The sequence below is a fragment of the Bos javanicus genome, unplaced genomic scaffold (assembly GCF_032452875.1).
Source record: "Bos javanicus breed banteng unplaced genomic scaffold, ARS-OSU_banteng_1.0 tig00004423_1, whole genome shotgun sequence".
Lineage (NCBI taxonomy): Eukaryota > Metazoa > Chordata > Mammalia > Artiodactyla > Bovidae > Bos > Bos javanicus.
Genome location: NW_026894056.1, coordinates 100,564 through 118,956, shown reverse-complemented (window position 1 = coordinate 118,956; position 18,393 = coordinate 100,564). Strand labels below are relative to the sequence as shown.

Below are 18,393 nucleotides of genomic sequence, written 5' to 3'. Positions count from 1 at the left end.
GGATAAACAACAAGGTCCTACTATACAGCATAGGGAACTAATGTCCAATCTCCTGTGATAAATCACAACGGAAAAGAATATTAAAAAATGTGTGTGTGTATATATATATTAAAAAATTATGTAAACTAACACATTGTCTTTATTTATTAGTTGAGTTTATTTTCCTCTTCCTAACAATTCATACCTGTCTTTTACTGAGTATCTTTTTCTTTTTCCCGTAGGCTTATTCTGTTGCTCTTTTTCTTACCTTTTATGTTGGATGTAGGATTTTATATTTATGTACCTTGTAATTTATGTATTTTTCTTTTTAAATACACACATATTTAGACTAAGATTTTTCTATGAGAACATTTTAATCATGTTCTGTAGTTACTTGAACGTAGTCTGAAAGTTGTATTTTTGTCTAAATGTTCTAATGGAATGGAACAAAAATGTAAAGTGAAAATATTTAGAAGGCTAATACACAGTAAATTCTTCCCTAACTATGAAGTTCTTCCTTTAAAATCAGAACCATGCAATTCATTGTCAGCAATTTGGAAAACATGTATGTGAAAGATACTAAGTTGATTATGCGGGAAGAACTAGAGTTATAATCTTTGGCCTTCAAAACTTTTTAAACTCATCTATCAAAGAAGAAAAATAACATACTTGATATGGTCAGAGACGATTATATCATGAGGCTCAGATTTTTATTAGTTCTTTAAGAGCGAGAGTGGGGTGTATGGCAAAACCATCATAGTATTGTAAAGTAATGATCCTCCAATTGAAATAAGCAACCTCCTTCCCCAAAAAAAGACCAAACCTGGGGGCAGTTAGTGTGCTTAGCATATGTATCTTACTCACACCTGCCTTGAATATCACTGACTAAATGCACTCTCTCAACTTGATCAGCCACAGAAATAGGAAACTGGACTGTCTTTGGCCATTTTATTATTCAGTCATTTCATGATTCCCTGGGGAAAGGATTTAAAATGCAACTGTTTTTTTAAGAGCTAGAGAATTCAGAATTTGAGAGAATTTAACAAACATCAAGCAGAATGTTGGCTCATTTTCTTTTTTTAAAAAATTAATTAATTGATTTTAATTGGAGGCTAATTACAATATTCTGGTGGGTTTTGCCATACATTGACATGAATCAGCCACAGGTGTACATGTGTCCCCCGTCAGAAAATGAAATCTCAATCCCCCTGTTATAATTTGACTCAAGATGACATTTTATGATAAATACATCATAGAAAACAGGGTATTCTTGTATGCATTCCATCAAAGAGAATCAGAGAATGCAAAAATTAGCATTGAAAAATCAGCATCTGCGTGTATCTGTTCTGAATTCACAACTTACATGAGTAAAGCTGAGTTTAGAAGTTAAGGGATTACACAGAATCACACACATTATGCTAAAGCTGGTACTAGAACCTACTTGGATGCCTAAGCATATTTCAAATAAACTGATATTTATTACAAATGCATTCCATATTGGCTACAAGCAGAAATTATAAAAGAACCTGAAAATTATTAGCTGTTGCTTAAAGTAGTTATACTCAAGAGAAGAAAACGGTTTCCTAGTTTCATTTTGATATGGCTTTGATCCTGTCTGTTTCTTTATTTGAAAGTCTGTAAGTCAGGCACTCAGGCATCTGGGGTCTGAACTATCTTTCAAAGAATATGTGAACTCTATTATTAAAATAATAGTAATGTTCCCTCTATATTAGTAAAGATATAATATTCTGAAAAACAGAAACCACATAAATTACTTTCTGAATGGATGACATACCTGCTTCTGGCATTTCAACAGGCTCTGTATTTGATGCAAACTCCTCCCTGACATCAGGACCATCTCCACCTTCACCCCCAGTCTTTGCCAGAGCCAACTGCTGGAGATCAGCTTCCAGGCCAGAATCTTTAAAAAAAATGCATCAATTATATACAGTATAAACACACTGAAAAGCATTGAGTGTAAACAAGGGAATGATGATATTCATTCCCTCGGTGTTATGAACTAAAAGCCTTAGGTTAGTATGCTAAAAATGTGATGAATAAGAACCTCAGGAGCATTATTCCGGGAATGTTTTGCTGGAGAAAAAGGAAAGCAGAATTTGCGAATGTTATTACCATTTTCCTTTTCCAGGGTTGTCCTCAGACAACTTAGTTGCCCCCTTCTCTTTGTCTTGAAAACAAGGGAAAATTTGAGCGACCACACTGACCTGCAAACTATACTCTCCTCAGTTTTTTAGGGACTGTCTGAAGTCCTTTTCTAATGTTTCCTTTCCTCTTCTTACTGGTTATGTCTAAAGGCATGACTCACAGATACATTTTACCTTCAAAGGGATCCTTCTCCTCTTTGTCATCACGATTCACAGGATTCTCTCCATGTACTTCCTCCTTTGTAGGTGTGATATCCTGAATCTCAGCTGGCGGTTTCTCTTGTTGAAGTTGCTCAACACTGGGCTGCTGGTCCTAGTAGAGTGTGCATGCAAATAAAACCTTTTTGTAGTTAATACATCTAATAGCATAAATATACATAATATTCATAGATATATCTGAACATAAATAAACCTAACAACATTTTCCCAACACAATTCTATGTACTTACTTTTAATAATGTTACTCTTCCCACAGAGATGAGTTAGCTCCCATAAGAGTTACCCAGGAAGACTTTGGAAGTTATTTAAATCTATGTTGGGATGGAAGCATGCAGTCTGTTGTTAATAATCAGGAGGAGGGAGTCACTGGGCACATTTCCAGGGAATTTAACAGTATACTCATCCAGGCAATGCCAGACTATAATATATCTGGATTAATGTTCCTTACTAAGACAAATTCTCACCCTTTATCAGCATGGAAGACCTTTATCACTGCATCTGTACTACTTAACATCATTTTCCCAAAAATAAACTTGTGCTAATGGAAAACATCAAATGGTAAGGTACTCACAACCACAGGTTCATCCACCTGGGAGCAATCTTGCTTTGTAGGTCCCAATGTTGATGCCACTTGCCCACTCATATTTCTCCCTGAAAGCAGAATACAGTGATTTAGAAAATGTATTTAAGAGTACAGCTATATTTGATCACTTTACGACCATATGTTGACTTATTTTTTTTTAATGTGAGAATACTTTCGAAAGAAAACTCTGGTTAAGTATGAGTGTACATGCATTTCAATTACACCAAATACAGTCGCTTGCAAAGCCATTTGTGTCTTTGCAAAGCCGGCAGAGAAATCACCTTAAGGTACACAAGAAGGCTGAATTTTCGGGAGGACCTTTGATTTCACAACAGACTTCTCCATCATGAAGATCTTTAGTGAAATACTGCTAGGAATTCAAAAGCTCAGGACTACTGCTCATGTCACACTCCTATTCACCAGACCTATTTTCCCCAACTCCCTTGGAATTCAGTTGGAACACGAAGAAAGGCTCAGTCTTTACAGCCTGACTATGGCGATTTTCTCAGTGTCTGGGGCTGAGGTGAGGCTGCATACAGAGCAACCGGTCCACTCTCTCTTGGCACCTTACCACAAAATCCATGATACAGTCACAACCCCACTGCGGTCCGGTTTCTAGGCCTTTCCTTAGATCGCCACCCCGCCCCCTGCCCAGGTCCCACTGCCGGCCCCAGATTCTGTGCTCTGTCGTCAGTTCCAGGGCCCCAGTGAACCAAATATCTCAAATAGCACCCCCAAGTCTCCCCCCACCATCATCCTACCCCCTGCCCTCCTCTGCCCACTGCCCTTCCTCTCCCGCCACCAAGGCAAGAAGTATGGCGTCGCAACACTTGGGAGGAGAAAGATGACTACCTTGAGGGCCTTCCTCCTCAAAGGCCCTAGATGGCACTGCCCGACCAGCGCGAAACTCACTGGCTCTCCCTCACACGCACACACACTTAAATTCCAGACAGGACAGATCTGTGAACCTACTTGGTGAGTCTCAAGTAGTGAGAAAGAACCGGGACTGAATAAACAGACCCGTCTCAGGCCCAACGCTCCTCACACATCGCTCAGGAAGGCGTATGCGCACCAAGGCGCATGCGCAGCAACGGATGTGCACGCACACACTGCGCATGCTCACTGAGTTGGATGTGTGCAGTGCAGGTTGCCAGAGAAGGCAATGGCACCCCACTCTAGTACTCTTGCCTGGAAAATCCAATGGATGCAGGAGCCTGGTGGGCTACACAGTCCATGGGGTCGCTAAGAGTAGAACACGACTGAGCAACTTCACTTTCATTTTTCACTCTCATGCAATTGGAGAAGGAAATGGCAACCCACTCCAGTGTTCTTGCCTGGAGAATCCCAGGGACGGGGGAGCCTGGTGGGCTGCCGTCTATGGGGTCGCACAGAGTCGGACACTACTGAAGTGACTTAGCAGTAGCAGTGCAGGTTTCTGTTTTCCCGCCATTGGGGTAGAGTCCTGGAACCGCAGCGTCTCTGGAGGATGAGAAAGGGGCTTGAAGACTATATTTTTTTCCTTCCAGTGCAATCTTTCTTATGCATCCACAACCTCTGGTGATAGGTAGTCCCAGGTTACCCTTAGTGGAGAATGTGTCTCAGAAAGACAGTCATGACAGAAATAGATATTACGTTTTTTAATACCTATTTTAATACACGCTCTGATGAACCATTTCCTTCTCTGCTTCTGGGTTTTCCGTCATACTCCCAATGGCTTTACTCACTTCCATGGAATAAGTACATAAATAGATGCCTCTGTTTCCACTTTTTGCTTGGTGCACTGCACATTTAAATCTCTGAACTGGTAACTAGTTTCTCTGAATATACCTCTGGTTCCTATACAGTATTGTTCCTTTAGCATCGGACTTCACTTTCACCACCAGACACATCCACAGCTCGGTGTTGTTTCCACTTTGGCTTAGCCTTTTCATTCCTTCTGTAGCTATTTCTGCACTCTTCTCCAGTAGCACATTCTTCTTATTCTATTATAGCAGGAATTTTCGTACTTACTAGGAGTTTTAATTTTACCCAAGAGAAAGGAAAACATGTACACACAAGGACCTTTACTCAAATATTCTACTCACGTACTCCTAATAGCCAAAACTAGAAACAGCCCAACTATTCAACAACTGGTATAAAGATGAAAGAAAAACAAAAGAGAATACTCGTACAAAAGAACACTACACAGTCATTTAAAAAGGAACTACTAATGCATGTAACAGCAAGGATGCATCTCAGCTGTGCCAGTGAGAGATGTCAGACACAGAAAGCTATGTATTATATGATTTCATGTCAATGGATTTCTGGAAAAGCACAACTATAGGCAGAGAAAGATACCTGTGGTTGCCAGGGTATAGGAGTGGAGGAAGGAGTCTGAATGCAAATAACCCAAGGGAGCATTTTTAAACCAATGGGACGTTTTCTACATTTTTTTGTGGTAGCATTTACACAATGGTATGCATATGTCAAAACTTGACAAACGGTAATGCTTTAAAGCATTGACTTCTATAGTATATAAATTATATCTCAATACTTCTCAGTTTTTTAAAAAAGGATCTTTTAAGTATGTAAATACTGGTTATTGTATCCATCTAGACCTTGAGCTCATAAACATAAAAATCTTATTTGAAATTCTTCCCAGACCTGGCCAACTTCCAGGACTCCCCAAGACACCTTTGTACCCTTATGATAGGACACAGAAACTTGGTCTTCACCAAGTTTACAATTCCATCTCCTTCACCTCAAGTCAATATTCTTGCTGAGTTCTGTCCATTTTACTTTGAAAATGTCTAATGCATCGACTTTTCCCCATGTCCACCACATCTGCTCTAGTCCAAAGCTCCCCTCCATTTAATTGTCAACCCCCTTCTAATGGGTCTCTCACATCCACTCAGGGTGCCTGTCTCCCACCCACCACCCTCTCCTTCCCTCTCTTACAGTTGCAGAACTGTTTATGACTTTCTAGATAAAGCCTACTGTCCTACACAAGAACTTGAAGGTATGGTCTAGCCCTTGCCCATCTTGCTAACATCATGGAAAGTAGAGAATCCTCTTCTTGTCTCTCTTATTGGGCTTCATTCATACCCTCCAATTTCTCAAGCTTAGATTGTCCCATATTTCTGAAGCCTCCAGTTAGTAGACTCCTTCAAGCTAGACTTCAACAGTATATGGAACGAGAACTTCCAGATATACAAGCTGGTTTTGAAGAGGCAGAGAAACAAGAGATCAAATTGCAACCTTCATTAGATCATGGGGAAAGCAAGGGAATTCCAGAAACACATCTACTTCTGCTTCGTTGACTAGACTACCTCAAGGCTTCTGACTGTGTGGATCACAACAAACTGTGGGAAATTCTTAGAGATGGGAGTACCAGACTAGCTGACCTGTCTCCTGAGAAACCTGTATGAGGGTTAAGAAGTAACAGAATAAAACATGGAACAACGGACTGGTTCAAAATTGTGAAAGGAGTAAGACAAGGTTGTATAGAGTCACCCTGCTTATTCAACTTACATACAGAACACATCATGGGAAATGCTGGGCTGGATGACTCACAAGCTGGAATCAAGGTTGCTGGCAGAAATATCAAGAAGCTCAGATGTGCAGATCATAGCAGTTTAATGGCAGGAACTGAAGAAGATCTAAAGAACCTCTTGATGAGGGTGAAAGAGGAGAGTGAAAAGCCTGGCTTAAAAGTCAACATTCAAAAATATAAGATTATGGCATCCAGTCCTATCATTTCACGGAAAACAGAAGGGGCGCAGTGGATACATGGACAGATTTAATTTTGGAGGCTCCAAAATCATCGTGCATGGTGATTGCTGCCATGAAATTAGACACTTGATCCTTGGAAGAACAACCATGACAAAGATAGTATGCATGCATGCTCATTGCTTCGTTGTGTCTGACTCTTTATGACCCCATGGACCGTAGCCTGCCAGGTGCCACTGTCCATGGGATTCTCCAGGCGAGAATACTTTAGTGGATTGCCATGCCCTCCTCCCATGGGGCATGGCAGGGCATCTTCCCAGCCCAGGGGTGAAACTCATGACTCCTGCATCCCATGCATTGCAGGGAGATTCTTTTTTTTTTTCTTGCCACTTTATTTTTTAATTGAAGGATAATTGCTTTACAGAATTTTTTTGTTTTCTGTTAAACAACAACAAGAATCAGCCATAGGTACAACCATGAGGCAAATTCCTTACCACTGAGCCACCAAGGAAGCCCATGTCAAACCTAGACAGCATAGTATAAAGCAGAGACATCACTTTACAGACAAAGATCCGTATAGTCAAAACTATGGCTTTTTCAGTAGTCATGTACAAATGTGTGAGTTTGATCATTAAGAAGGCTGAGTGACAAAGAATTGACGCTTTTGGTTTGTGGTGCTGGAGAAGACACTTGAGAATCCCTCGGACAGGAATTTGAACAAACTATGGCAGATAGTGGAGGACAGAAGAGCCTGGGGTGCTACAGTCCATGGGGTCTCCTGAAAAGAGTGGTACACGACCAAGTGACTGAAAACGAACAACCACCACCACCTTACCTTTGCGTTTCCCTGCGCTGAAGAATTGATGCTTTTGAACTGTGGTGTTGGAGAAGACTCTTGAGAGTCCCTTGGACTGCAAGGAGATGCAACCAGTCCATTCTGAAGGAGATTAGCCCTGGGATTTCTTTGGAAGGAATGATGCTAAAGCTGAAACTCCAGTACTTTGGCCACCTCTTGCGAAGAGTTGACACATTGAAAAAGACTCTGATGCTGGGAGGGATTGGGGGCAGGAGGAGAAGGGGACGACAGAGGATGAGATGGCTGAATGGCATCACTGACTCGATGGACATGAGTCTGGGTGAACTCCGGGAGTTGGTGATGGACAGGGAGGCCTGGCGTGCTGCAATTCATGGGGTCGCAAAGAGTCAGACACGACTGAGGGACTGAACTGAAATGAACTGAACGTGCCACAGCCCCACTTTCAACAGGGCTAAGAAGTTTCTGTGTCTGTCAGTGCTGAAGGCTGAGACTTATGTCTTTACACACTCAGCGCCCCCTGCTTAGGGTTGATGGCGGGTCCTTAGAACACTCATCACTCCCTCCCAGAGCTCAGAGCATGGAGCCTTCTCACAACAGTAATGGAGCACCCTGCCTGCTACAGAAATGGGAATCGTAGCTGTTTAGCCCCTCTTAATATGTTTTCTCCCTTTGCATTGAGTTCACTTCCACATTTCTTCTTTGAGTCACCAAATCAAACTCTTCTCATCCCCAACTGGTTACTGTAACAAGCTGCAGCTGCATCTCTATCAAGGACGGTGCATGTACCCCCTGTGCTATGTATTTTCTTCCTCGTTTCCTGTCAGAATCTGTCGACTCCCAGACATCACAAAAAGGGCTCCAGATCACCCACAAAAGGGGCGGTGCTGCAGGGGAGGCTGTGACTCTCACCCACAGCCTGAGTCAAAGCAGGACTGTGTTATAAGTGTCACCAGCTGCCCCAGTGCATCATGGGAGCCAAAAGAGCAATGGTCTCAAAGTCCTAACACAGACACTTATGTGGAAGGAACACCAGTGTCTTCCTAGGGACCTGTGAGTTGTTGTTTTCTTTGGGCCTATAGAATCAGTGACTGTTTTCACATCACTTGCAGGCTTAGCTAACCTTCCTTCAGGACCTCTCTCCTCCCCTATAGGCCCCTACCTACTGTACCAAAAATCATACTTCTGACTTCAGTGTGCTGATTGGGTTTTCACCTGGCATGGATACCAATACAACTTTTTATGCTGAAACCTCAAGATACCTGAAGAGAACGAGTTTTCAAAAAGTCCATCTTTCAATTATCATAGAAAAACTGCCTATGTAACAATGAAGATACAACAAATAAAAATACTAATAAAATGTTATTTCGAAATTATCTAGAATGTCACACTTAAAAGAAAAAAAATTTAATACATGGCCTTTCAGGTCGAATCTGCATTTAAGAAAATTAGGAGATGGGCGAGGTAATGTCTTCATGATATTGTATTTGTTGTTCTGTTTATCATTATATTATTTCTATGGTTATGCTACTTTCCAGAATGATGAGGGTGCTCCACTAATATCTGTCTTGGCAAATACATGTTTAGAGCTTGCTATGGACTAGGAACTGTTCTCTGTGATCTTTGCATGTTGACATGACACCCCATGGACTTTCATGCACTTAGGAGAAACTGTGTTCAATCCATATGCAGATCCATCGTAGTGTTTCATGCAGATGGACATGTTGATCTGCCTTCTGACCCACAGTAGAGTAGACACTGCACTGTATTCCAGACTGGGAGTCAGATACCACGCCTGTCTGTTTCTCTCTGGCCTGGGCACCAATCTGACTCAGCTCTTGCCAGCTAGGTGACTTTTTGCAAATTCATTCACCCATTGACGTCTGTGTGTCTCTGTTCCTCAACTGCAGAAAGGGATGATAGCATTAAAAATGCTCACCTTACAGTCTTCCTATGAGTACTCAAAGACATTTGAGTACATATGGAGTACATATGTACATTGTGTATATTTGGAGAGCTAAGCACGATCCAGAAGTGTGAGCTTTTCTTCTTGTCTCTCTTCACTTCCGTTTCTGCTTGTACTCATATGCCCCTGTCCCTGCCCCCATGCTTTTACCTCCCCAATCCCAACTGATCTGTGTCGTCTCTGATCTGTGCCCCTGTCTTCAGACTCTCCATCCCAAAACACAGCTGAATATCTCCTCATTATTTACCTCAGAAAATATCCGTATCATCACCCTTGGATTAAGCAATCATGCGTATTAGTGGAAGAAATAAGAAACACAACAAAACTGGAAATGTGAAAACCACACAAGAAATAAAGCATTACTGATGATTGTTTGACTCTTAACATTTTCATATCTTCATCAGATTCAGATCTTCAGAATTTGATTGAGAATTAGACTTGATAAAAGGCCTTTTAATTTCCCTGGGCAATGTTTTTTAAAATTTATATACTCATGTTCTATAACTGTCCAGTGACCACTTGCTTTCCTGTCATGGTGCAAATCCTATGAAGAGGTCATTAGACGCCTAACTTCACATAGAATATTCACTAAACTTTTTCATACGAGCACATGATGAAACCCAAATATTTCCTCTAAGCTTCACAATATCCCCATAAGAAGAGGGGGATACTCATTGTGCTAAAAAAAACAAAACCAAACCAAACCCCCCCCCTCATACCTCATACACTCCATTCTTGAGGCCCTGAAAGGCCTGAAATGATAGTCCAAGGTCCGTGCAGTGTGTCAAAGGTGGTCTTGACACTGTGTCTCCGGAACAATTTCCAGGGAAATGTGGAACAGCAATAATATTAACAACAGTAATGACAACAGTTAGAATTGACTTGGAACATACCATATGGCACATACTGTCCTGACAATTTCTCATGTCTTAACACGGTCAGTGGTCTACACTGCCCCATGAAGTAGTTAAATTTACTCGAAGCTAGTGTTTTCACGTGGTTAAAAGAGGAATGAGGCACAGAGGCACTACGTAACTTGTTCAGTGTCGCCCAGCAGTAAGGGAGCCACAGGTCTGGATGCACCGTGGAAAACTCTGGGTGTATTTATTTATTCAGTCAAGGCTAAGATCCAACAGCTACAGCAAAATATGTACAATAACAGCTACCACATAAAAAAAAATTGATTTTACATCATAGAAATGCACACTAAATGGAAATCTGATTTCTTCAGAAATCTTTCAAATGGAGTCTTGACAAGACTGGCATCAGGATGTTTTGTAGAAATGATGGTCTACAAACAAGAGCCTCCTCAGAACAGCAGACAGCATGTCAGTGAGTCTCCTAGACTGGAGGTCTTGGGTTTGTGCATCAGAGAAGGCAGGAAACCCCTGTCACATGCTCTCAATAGAAACAGAGCCTGGCCGCAGGCAAAATAAGACTATGCCTCTGCTCCGGTAGTGCCTAGACAAGTTGTCCATGTCAATCAGAACTGAGGAATTCTTTTAAAAAGTTCAGATTCCATGATCTACACTCAGTAAATCTCACTCAGTGTGGCTACAACAGTGCCCTAGAATCTGTGAGATTTCACTATACTTGGGAAACTCTCAGGGACCTTATTAAACCCCTTTGGTAGTGAGACTGTCAGCAAAATAAGGAAAATAGAGATCGGAACAGATATTAGAAAAAATATACAGATAATCAACAAAACCCAAAGCTGGCTCTTTCAAAAGGTCAATATGAATTCATAAGTTTCCATCCATAAGAATTAAAAAAAAAAAGATAACTAAAGACAAAATTTACCAATATCAGGAAAGAAATAGGTTATAGATTCCACATTTCCTAATCCAATCATTTCATCAAGGTGAATTGGGCCAAATCCAAGCAATGTGATGAAACCACTCGTTTTCTTTCTCATTGTCCTCCAGCTTCCCCTTCCTGCCTCTCTCCTTTGCCCCATTTCCTTTCTCCTTCTTAAGTCCTGCCCTCCATCAAGAGGAGCAATATTATGAGGCGTGATTCCCATGCCTCATAATCCCATGATTATAACTGATTCCGCTGCTTGGCTGACATTCAGCGTGGATGCTATCATCCCTGTAGCTGCTACACTGAAGCTCTCTGTCTCTCATGATGGACCAGAAGGTTTCACTCTAATTTCAAGTTTAGGTAGGAGAGAAGGTGCAGGGCACATGTTGGAGCCTTGAGTCCTTCATCTAAGAAATGCAGAAGACCACAAACTGGGGGAGACACAGAAATAGCAGCACCAGGCCCCTTTCAATGAGAGCTATGTGCCAAACACAGCACATCACAGGATTCAGGAGCATGCCAAGTAGATTTCCATGCCAGGACTGTTGCATTTATTGTTCCTTCTGCATGGAATGCTCTTCCCTTAGGTAACCCCACAGCCTGCTCCCTTACTTCCTCCAGATCTCTGCTTACTTGACATCTTTCAGGGAGTCTTTCCCTCATTATCTCGAATAAAATAATAACATCATACCTACATACACCTTTTCCCCTGATCTAGCAATATCTTTCTTCATAGTGCCTGCCACCCTAGATTATTTACTGACCACCGAGTCTACGAAATGAGAGACTTGGTTGGTTTTGTCCTGTCCCAAACTCCTCCAATAGTGCTCAGGTCTATGGCAGGAGCTCAGAAAACATTTGCTGAAGGACAGTCTGGAGCCAGGCCCTTTACACACATTACTAACATGCACAGGTACCCTCCAAGATGGGCACTGGCCCCATTGTATTAATTATGATACAAACTGAGATTTCAGGAGACAAGTGACACACTCAACAACACAGTCAGCATGTCAGGTTCCAGGCTTCAGAATCATATCTGCCAGCTTCCAAATCCTCAGTTCCCAGACAGAGACCTCACAGCCAAGAACATAAGAGGTTTTATATCTAACACAAAGATTCCAAACAGCTCAGATAGATACCCAGAGACACCAAAAAGAGCTCACTGAATCTCTGCACAGAGAGTGCACAACTCTTCTCAGACCCTCAAACACAACTGAGACCATAACCATACACACTGTGACAAAGACCCTCCAAACAGACCAAAGTCTTCCAGACAGAAACAAACGAGAACTGCACAGATACTTCACATCATGGAGACTGACTCCCAAACCACTGAGACACTTACCGACTTAACACAAAGCCCCCTAAACAGAAAGACAGAAGTTTTAATAACTCAAGAACACCATATAACCTTAAGATAAAGTTCCCAGGCAAATGAAAAACTTTCAACCTGTGCATAGATCCCCAAGCAGCTGATAGTTTACACCTTTACACTGACCCATCCTTAAAGCAGCACAGAGGCATCACAACTTCGGACCCAGAATCAAAAGCTCAGTGATCTCACATTCAGGGTGCAGATGCCTACACAGAGATCTCAAACCCAGGGACTGAAAAGCCAGCAAGCTCCAAAGATTCACATCCTGGTATACAGACACACATCCTAGAGGCTTTGTATTATGGCTCGAAAAATCCACTGAGATCAAATATCCCATCACTCACAACCCCGCCCAAAGGCTCATGGAGATCAAATGTACCCAAGCAGCACCTGTGTTGTCACACATAGCTATACACGATCCCAAGCTGCCAGATACAGGTTATTCTCCAGGGAGAGACACCAAACTCAGGGACCTCTCCCTGGACATGAGTTGCATGCATTTGTGTGAATGACCTTGCGCTGTCACAGACTGAGCGAGAGCTGAACAAGACTGAAACGCCATCACCATGCACAGCCAGCCAGTGCGCCAAACCTCGCCACTAACCAGGGCACCTATTAGACCCCTTCTGGAAAAGCAATAAAACGCGGAGGAAAATTGTTTGCTCTGAAAAGTCGCGCATGCCAACTCAGGCGCACGCTTATACAGGCGCCTCTCGCCCTCAGTGCCTGTTCTGTGACCACACTGCCTGCAATCACGCGGTGGCCAATCACTGCCCAGAACGCTTCCCTGACTCCACACCCAAACCGACAGCCAGTCTCTCGCTCCGTAGTGGTCCCACCAACGAAGGGGTGGAGTTGAAAAAGAGCCGAAGAAAGTTTCCCCTTAATACCTGTGTCCATTCGGATTCAAAAGCAGTGGGAAGATGAAGAGGAGCGAATGGCGATGGACCCAGTGGCGCCGTGAGTGCCGCCGCAGGGAACTGTGGTCCATGCCTGACTTGGTGTAAGGGAACCCTCTCTCTGTTGTCACACGCCCTCTCCCAATGGTACCTTTCAGAGTGGGTGATCTTACCGCTACTCCTCAGTGGTACATCCCAGGACAGAACTGTTTCATCTCCCGTGCCCCTTGCTGGTGGGATTGGGGAACAGCAGATGTAGATGCCCGTGGGCCATTCCAGGAGAATCCGTAAAGGGCAGAAGGGCAAGGTTAGGGGGAAAACCCCACAGATTGCGGCAATTTTGAACTCAGAAAAAAGTCTTCATAAACTGAAGATTACATCTCTATGGGGATCATTGTCTAACAGAGAACACTGAAAGCATTTTATCTGTGCTGGGCATTGTGCTTGTTTGTGCTTTCCTGTTCAATACAGAATAGGTCTCATGGGGGAAAGCCAGCCGCAGTCCCCCAAGGGGCAGGATAGATAAAGCTTCCCACTGGGATCTGCATGCCTGGCGTGGGTAAGCCCTCTGTCACTGACTGCGAGTAATATGTGGAAGAGACAACAGGACCTTCCATTGTGTTAGGAAAGGGGTCAACTCCGAGGGGACCCAAGGACACCACCACGTAGGTGAGAGAAAGACCATGGCTTTGTCACCATCTTGTCATCCCTGAATATGTTCCCTAGCAGGATCCTCAGCCTGTCTAGCTATGCCTCTCTCAGCAAGTTTAAATTTGTGTATTCATTCCATCATTCATTCATTCTCTCCAAAGTATGTGTCAAGCACAACTCTGTTAGGAAAGAGAAAATCAACCTTTTCCTCATGGAGCTTACATTCTGTTAGGATCATGTGGTCCCCAAATACAAGTAATGTATCAGGTGTTTGTAACTGCCATGATTAACATTAAATCGGGATAGTGAAACAGAGAGAGGGGATGATATCTAGAAAGAGTGGTCAGGGAAGTTCTAAGATTGTGACATTTGAACAAAAGCCTAGAGGAGATATGCCTATCCGGGAGAAAAGTATCCTAGACAGAGGTAAGGCCAGTGGAAAAGCTGGGGATTAGAACCCTGTGTAGTGTGTATGAAAACAGTGAGCAGGGCAATGTGACAGGCACAGCATGATGGAGGGAGAGCGAGGAGATTGGGTGACAGAAGTGATGAGGGCCAGGTCCCTTGGGCCTTCTGGCCATTGGGAGGATGTTGACTTGAACCACAGGAGGGTTCTTGTCAGAGAAGTCCCCAGGCTTCTTTCCGAGGCCCAGATCGCACATGATTGTTGAGGAGCTCTTGGTTGATTTGAAGAAAAACCCTTCCCCACCCCTTCTGCAGCTGAGCATGCTTTTCCTGGAATCCCCTACACTCAAGGGGAATGCCTCCTCCTGCTCCCAGTGAACATTCTTGTCAACAGATGATACCCTCAGGAGAGACAGGGCAAAGACCCTCTTGGAGTGAGTGAGGCCACACTGAGTCTTGCAAAGGCAAAGAGAGATGATATAAGAGGCACAGAGATGGCAGGGAGAAAGACAAAGCTGGAGCATTAGACAGGGACGGAGAGACTACTTCTGGCACTAAACTGTCCTCACTTAGTTAGCCCAAGCCCTGCTACTGGATGATGTACAGTACATTTTCTCTATAGGAGAAAAGAAGCTCCTCCCCAGGGACTCTCTCTAGGGAATGACTCAGTTGCCCATGGCCTGGGCTGCCGGGGTCCAGCCCCGGTGGTCCAGGGAATTCGAAGCGGGGACGGCATCGGCGCGGATCAGGAAACAATTGCTTAATTAAATGTTAATTAAGGATATAAAGAGTGGTTAAATAAGGATAGCTCTGTGAGGAAATTCAGTGGAGCAAAGAGGCTGAATAATTAAGCCAGAAGGTGAGAGAAAGAATGACATGGGGAGACCAAGTTTCGGTGAACAAGGCCCGCACTTTATTTTCCAAAGTAGTTTTTATACCTTAAGTTATGCACAGAGGATAATGGGGGAAGGGGTAGAGTCATGCAGTAAGCCAGGCTTTCTTCTTGCAAACTTGTCATATGCAAAAGTTTAGGTGATTTGCATCATCTTCTGGCCCGGAGGCCTGTTAACATTTTAAGACCCTTGCTTCAGAAAACTTATTTTTCTCTAAAAGTGATTAGTCAGGCGCCACCCTCTAAAAGCATTAGATAAAGTTGCATTCCTATTGGGCAAAGGTGTGGTGGGCTATAACAAGAAAAAGAATTAACTCAAGGGTCCAAGGTTACAAACATTAAAGCTATTACTTACACCAATGATATTAATTAATACACTGCCAGGGACACAGAAGGTAAGGGATATGGAGACTTAGCAGCAAACATTGGCCCAACAAGTGAAAAACCCTTCACCAATACAATTTCTAATCAATCTTTTAACTGCTCAAAGGAATCTGTATTTAGACAGTTTAGAACATCTCATGCCTCTCACAGTTGTGAGGCTTTGAACAATCACATGTGGCCTGAAGAACCTATTCAGGAGAGAGATGGTGGTGGGGGATAGCCCCCGTAAAGTCAGAGGTGTAGGTGAGAGCACAAAGCAGTAAAGTAGGCAGACTCTGGTTTTGGGGGTAGATGCTCGAGAATTTCCAGGGGGACTCCTGAGGCTCGATCCCGCCTTTGTGTATGCCGAGCCTGCTTCCTCATGACCTTTACCAAGGGTAGAGTTCCTTACACTGGCTCCTGGCACTGGGCCTTAATCATGCTCCCTTCATCCACATCAGGGGCCTCTGCCCATCAAGACAAGGACATGCTCCATTCCTGGGGAGGCACATGCTGTACACAGGGTCCCTCAAAACCTATCCTGCCCAGACTGCCCTCCTGCTGATCTCACTGCCAATGACTCCATTAATGGGGGAAAGAGAGGTAGGGATCTCTGCATTTGTGGTAGAACCTCATGCAAATTGGTGAATGTGAGATTTCTCCCCAGCTGCTTGGAGGCTCACCTCTGTACCTTCCCATACCATGTCCCCAGGGAATGTGAAGATTACATGCCACAAATCAGGTAAGAAGCTAGGTGTGTCATGGGGAGACACAGAGACATATCCTGACAGTGAGTCAGTCATAGGGTCCTTCCAGCCCTGTGAAAATGCCCCCCTCCCCCACTACCTGGCCAGGGTTGTGCTGATTCTTCCCTGCCTCCTCCAAGGAGCCCAAGCTTACATCCAATTCCCGCCCTCCTCATGACCTGAGACCTTCCATTTGCACAGGGCCTTGGGCTCCCATCTGCTAACGGTGCCCTCCTTGTTGTGGGTTGGGCAGATGGACCAAGGGAGTGTGTGTACAGAGTTTCTGTCACAGGGCCCCTATCAAGGGTGGTAGTCATATCAGCAAGTATTGTTCTTAACAGGATTACCTGGGCTTCTGTGCACTGCGCATTATTACCCTCTCTGAGGATGGGGCCCCAAGCTTTTATCTCTGTGCAGAGGCATGGTAGAAATCTTAGCAAATGTGACATCACAGGCCTACTTCTAAGACCCGTGACAGTGGGGACCCTCCAGTCTTCCTCTTAAAACTATTCTCATATGTAAATACACGAACAGCTGAGAGGCCCAATCCTCTGGACAAAGACCCCCCCCAAATAGTTTTGAGATTTCATGACCTGGGACAGAAATCTGCAAACAGTTCAGACTGCTCATTCTGGACACCAACCCAAAACAGCTCTAATAGGTCACACCTGAGGACACAGATGCACTCCAGCTCAGAAATTCCAACTGTGGCCTTGGATGAATTAGGATCCCTAAGAGAAACAGCATTGCTCACAGCCAGTTCTACAGGGTTAACTTGTAACCTCTGTGGTTCCTGAATGACACTGCAATCTGAAGGAATTCTGGGTGACAAACAGGAAGAGGCACACTGTGCTTTGGACAAACTGGCCCTTATTTAGTCCCACGCCTACCTCAGGAAAAGGTTCAGTGACCCCAGATTCTTGCCCTCCCACACAAAAGCATGAAAATGATTAACTTGTGATGTCTGATCTCTGTGTTTCACAGTAATCTTTTGCCAGTATTCATGCTAGACTTTATGTATTTCCTAGGCAAAACTCATATTGCCTTCACTGTTAAATCCCCAGAGCAGTGTTCTCAGAGCTAACAGAGGAGCTGTGTCCCTGGCTATAGTCTCCAGGAGCCCCCCAATTCAACCTAAACTCACAACTCTTCTGTTGTATGTGTTTCTTTAAGTGGACACTACTCTAGCTAATAGCTCCCATTTACCTCAGTGGCTGCACACCCCTCCCCCAGAGCCTACAGTCTGCACCCTGGGACACAGAGCCCCACATCTTTGCCTCTGGGCTACTGAGTGGGCATTTGCACTGAGTCTCTGTTCAGTCAACCTCAAGGGAGACAGGCCTCCAGTCTTGCAATTCCTGCAGCCCGCAGTCACCAGCATGTCATCCTGAGGAAGGCAGGTTCATTCCAGAGGCGTGGTGTGTCTTAGAGCTGAGGGGTTCAGAAATTGATTTCCCATGTCTGGGTCCTGAGAATGGCCGTAACCCCACCCTGGTCAACTCTGGCCATGATAACTTTGTATCCTGCCCCACTGGAGGTTCAAAGTGAATTCCAGATCCACAGCAGAAGCTCCAGGGACCGGTCCTCTCTATAGCAGCACCCACTCTGAACTACTGAATTCTGGAGCGAGGAGACGATTTCCCATCACTGTGCCTATGACAATTCCCTTACATCCCTCTAATCACCTCAGTCATTTTCCAGAGTCCATCTCCTGGGGACAGTTGCCAAAATTCCTCTCTCTCCCCCAATTCCCACCCCTCCCCTCCCTTTCCACCAGGCCTCCCCTCCCTGCTCAGGGGCCTCTTTAGCCACTCCCCCAGTCCTA

General features: G+C 44.0%; 1 protein-coding gene across 8 annotated transcripts in view; it reads right to left on the bottom strand.

Moving 5' to 3' along the window:
* LOC133244038 (P antigen family member 5-like) overlaps positions 1-18,393 on the bottom strand; it is a 120,050-nt gene that overhangs the window by 1,318 nt on the left and 100,339 nt on the right. For 2 of the 8 annotated variants that reach the window (XM_061410703.1, XM_061410706.1), the window contains exons 5-8: positions 2,935-3,014; positions 2,319-2,457; positions 1,775-1,900; positions 650-1,653 (exon numbers count right to left, since the gene is read on the bottom strand). In XM_061410703.1, the coding sequence (XP_061266687.1) occupies positions 1,622-1,653; positions 1,775-1,900; positions 2,319-2,457; positions 2,935-3,014 (377 nt within the window). In that variant the 3' untranslated portion in view covers positions 650-1,621. Of the gene's footprint in view, positions 1-646; positions 1,654-1,774; positions 1,901-2,318; positions 2,458-2,934; positions 3,015-18,393 lie in introns of those variants that run through there. The other 6 variants (XM_061410704.1, XM_061410707.1, XM_061410710.1 and 3 more) reach the window with 6 other exon arrangements.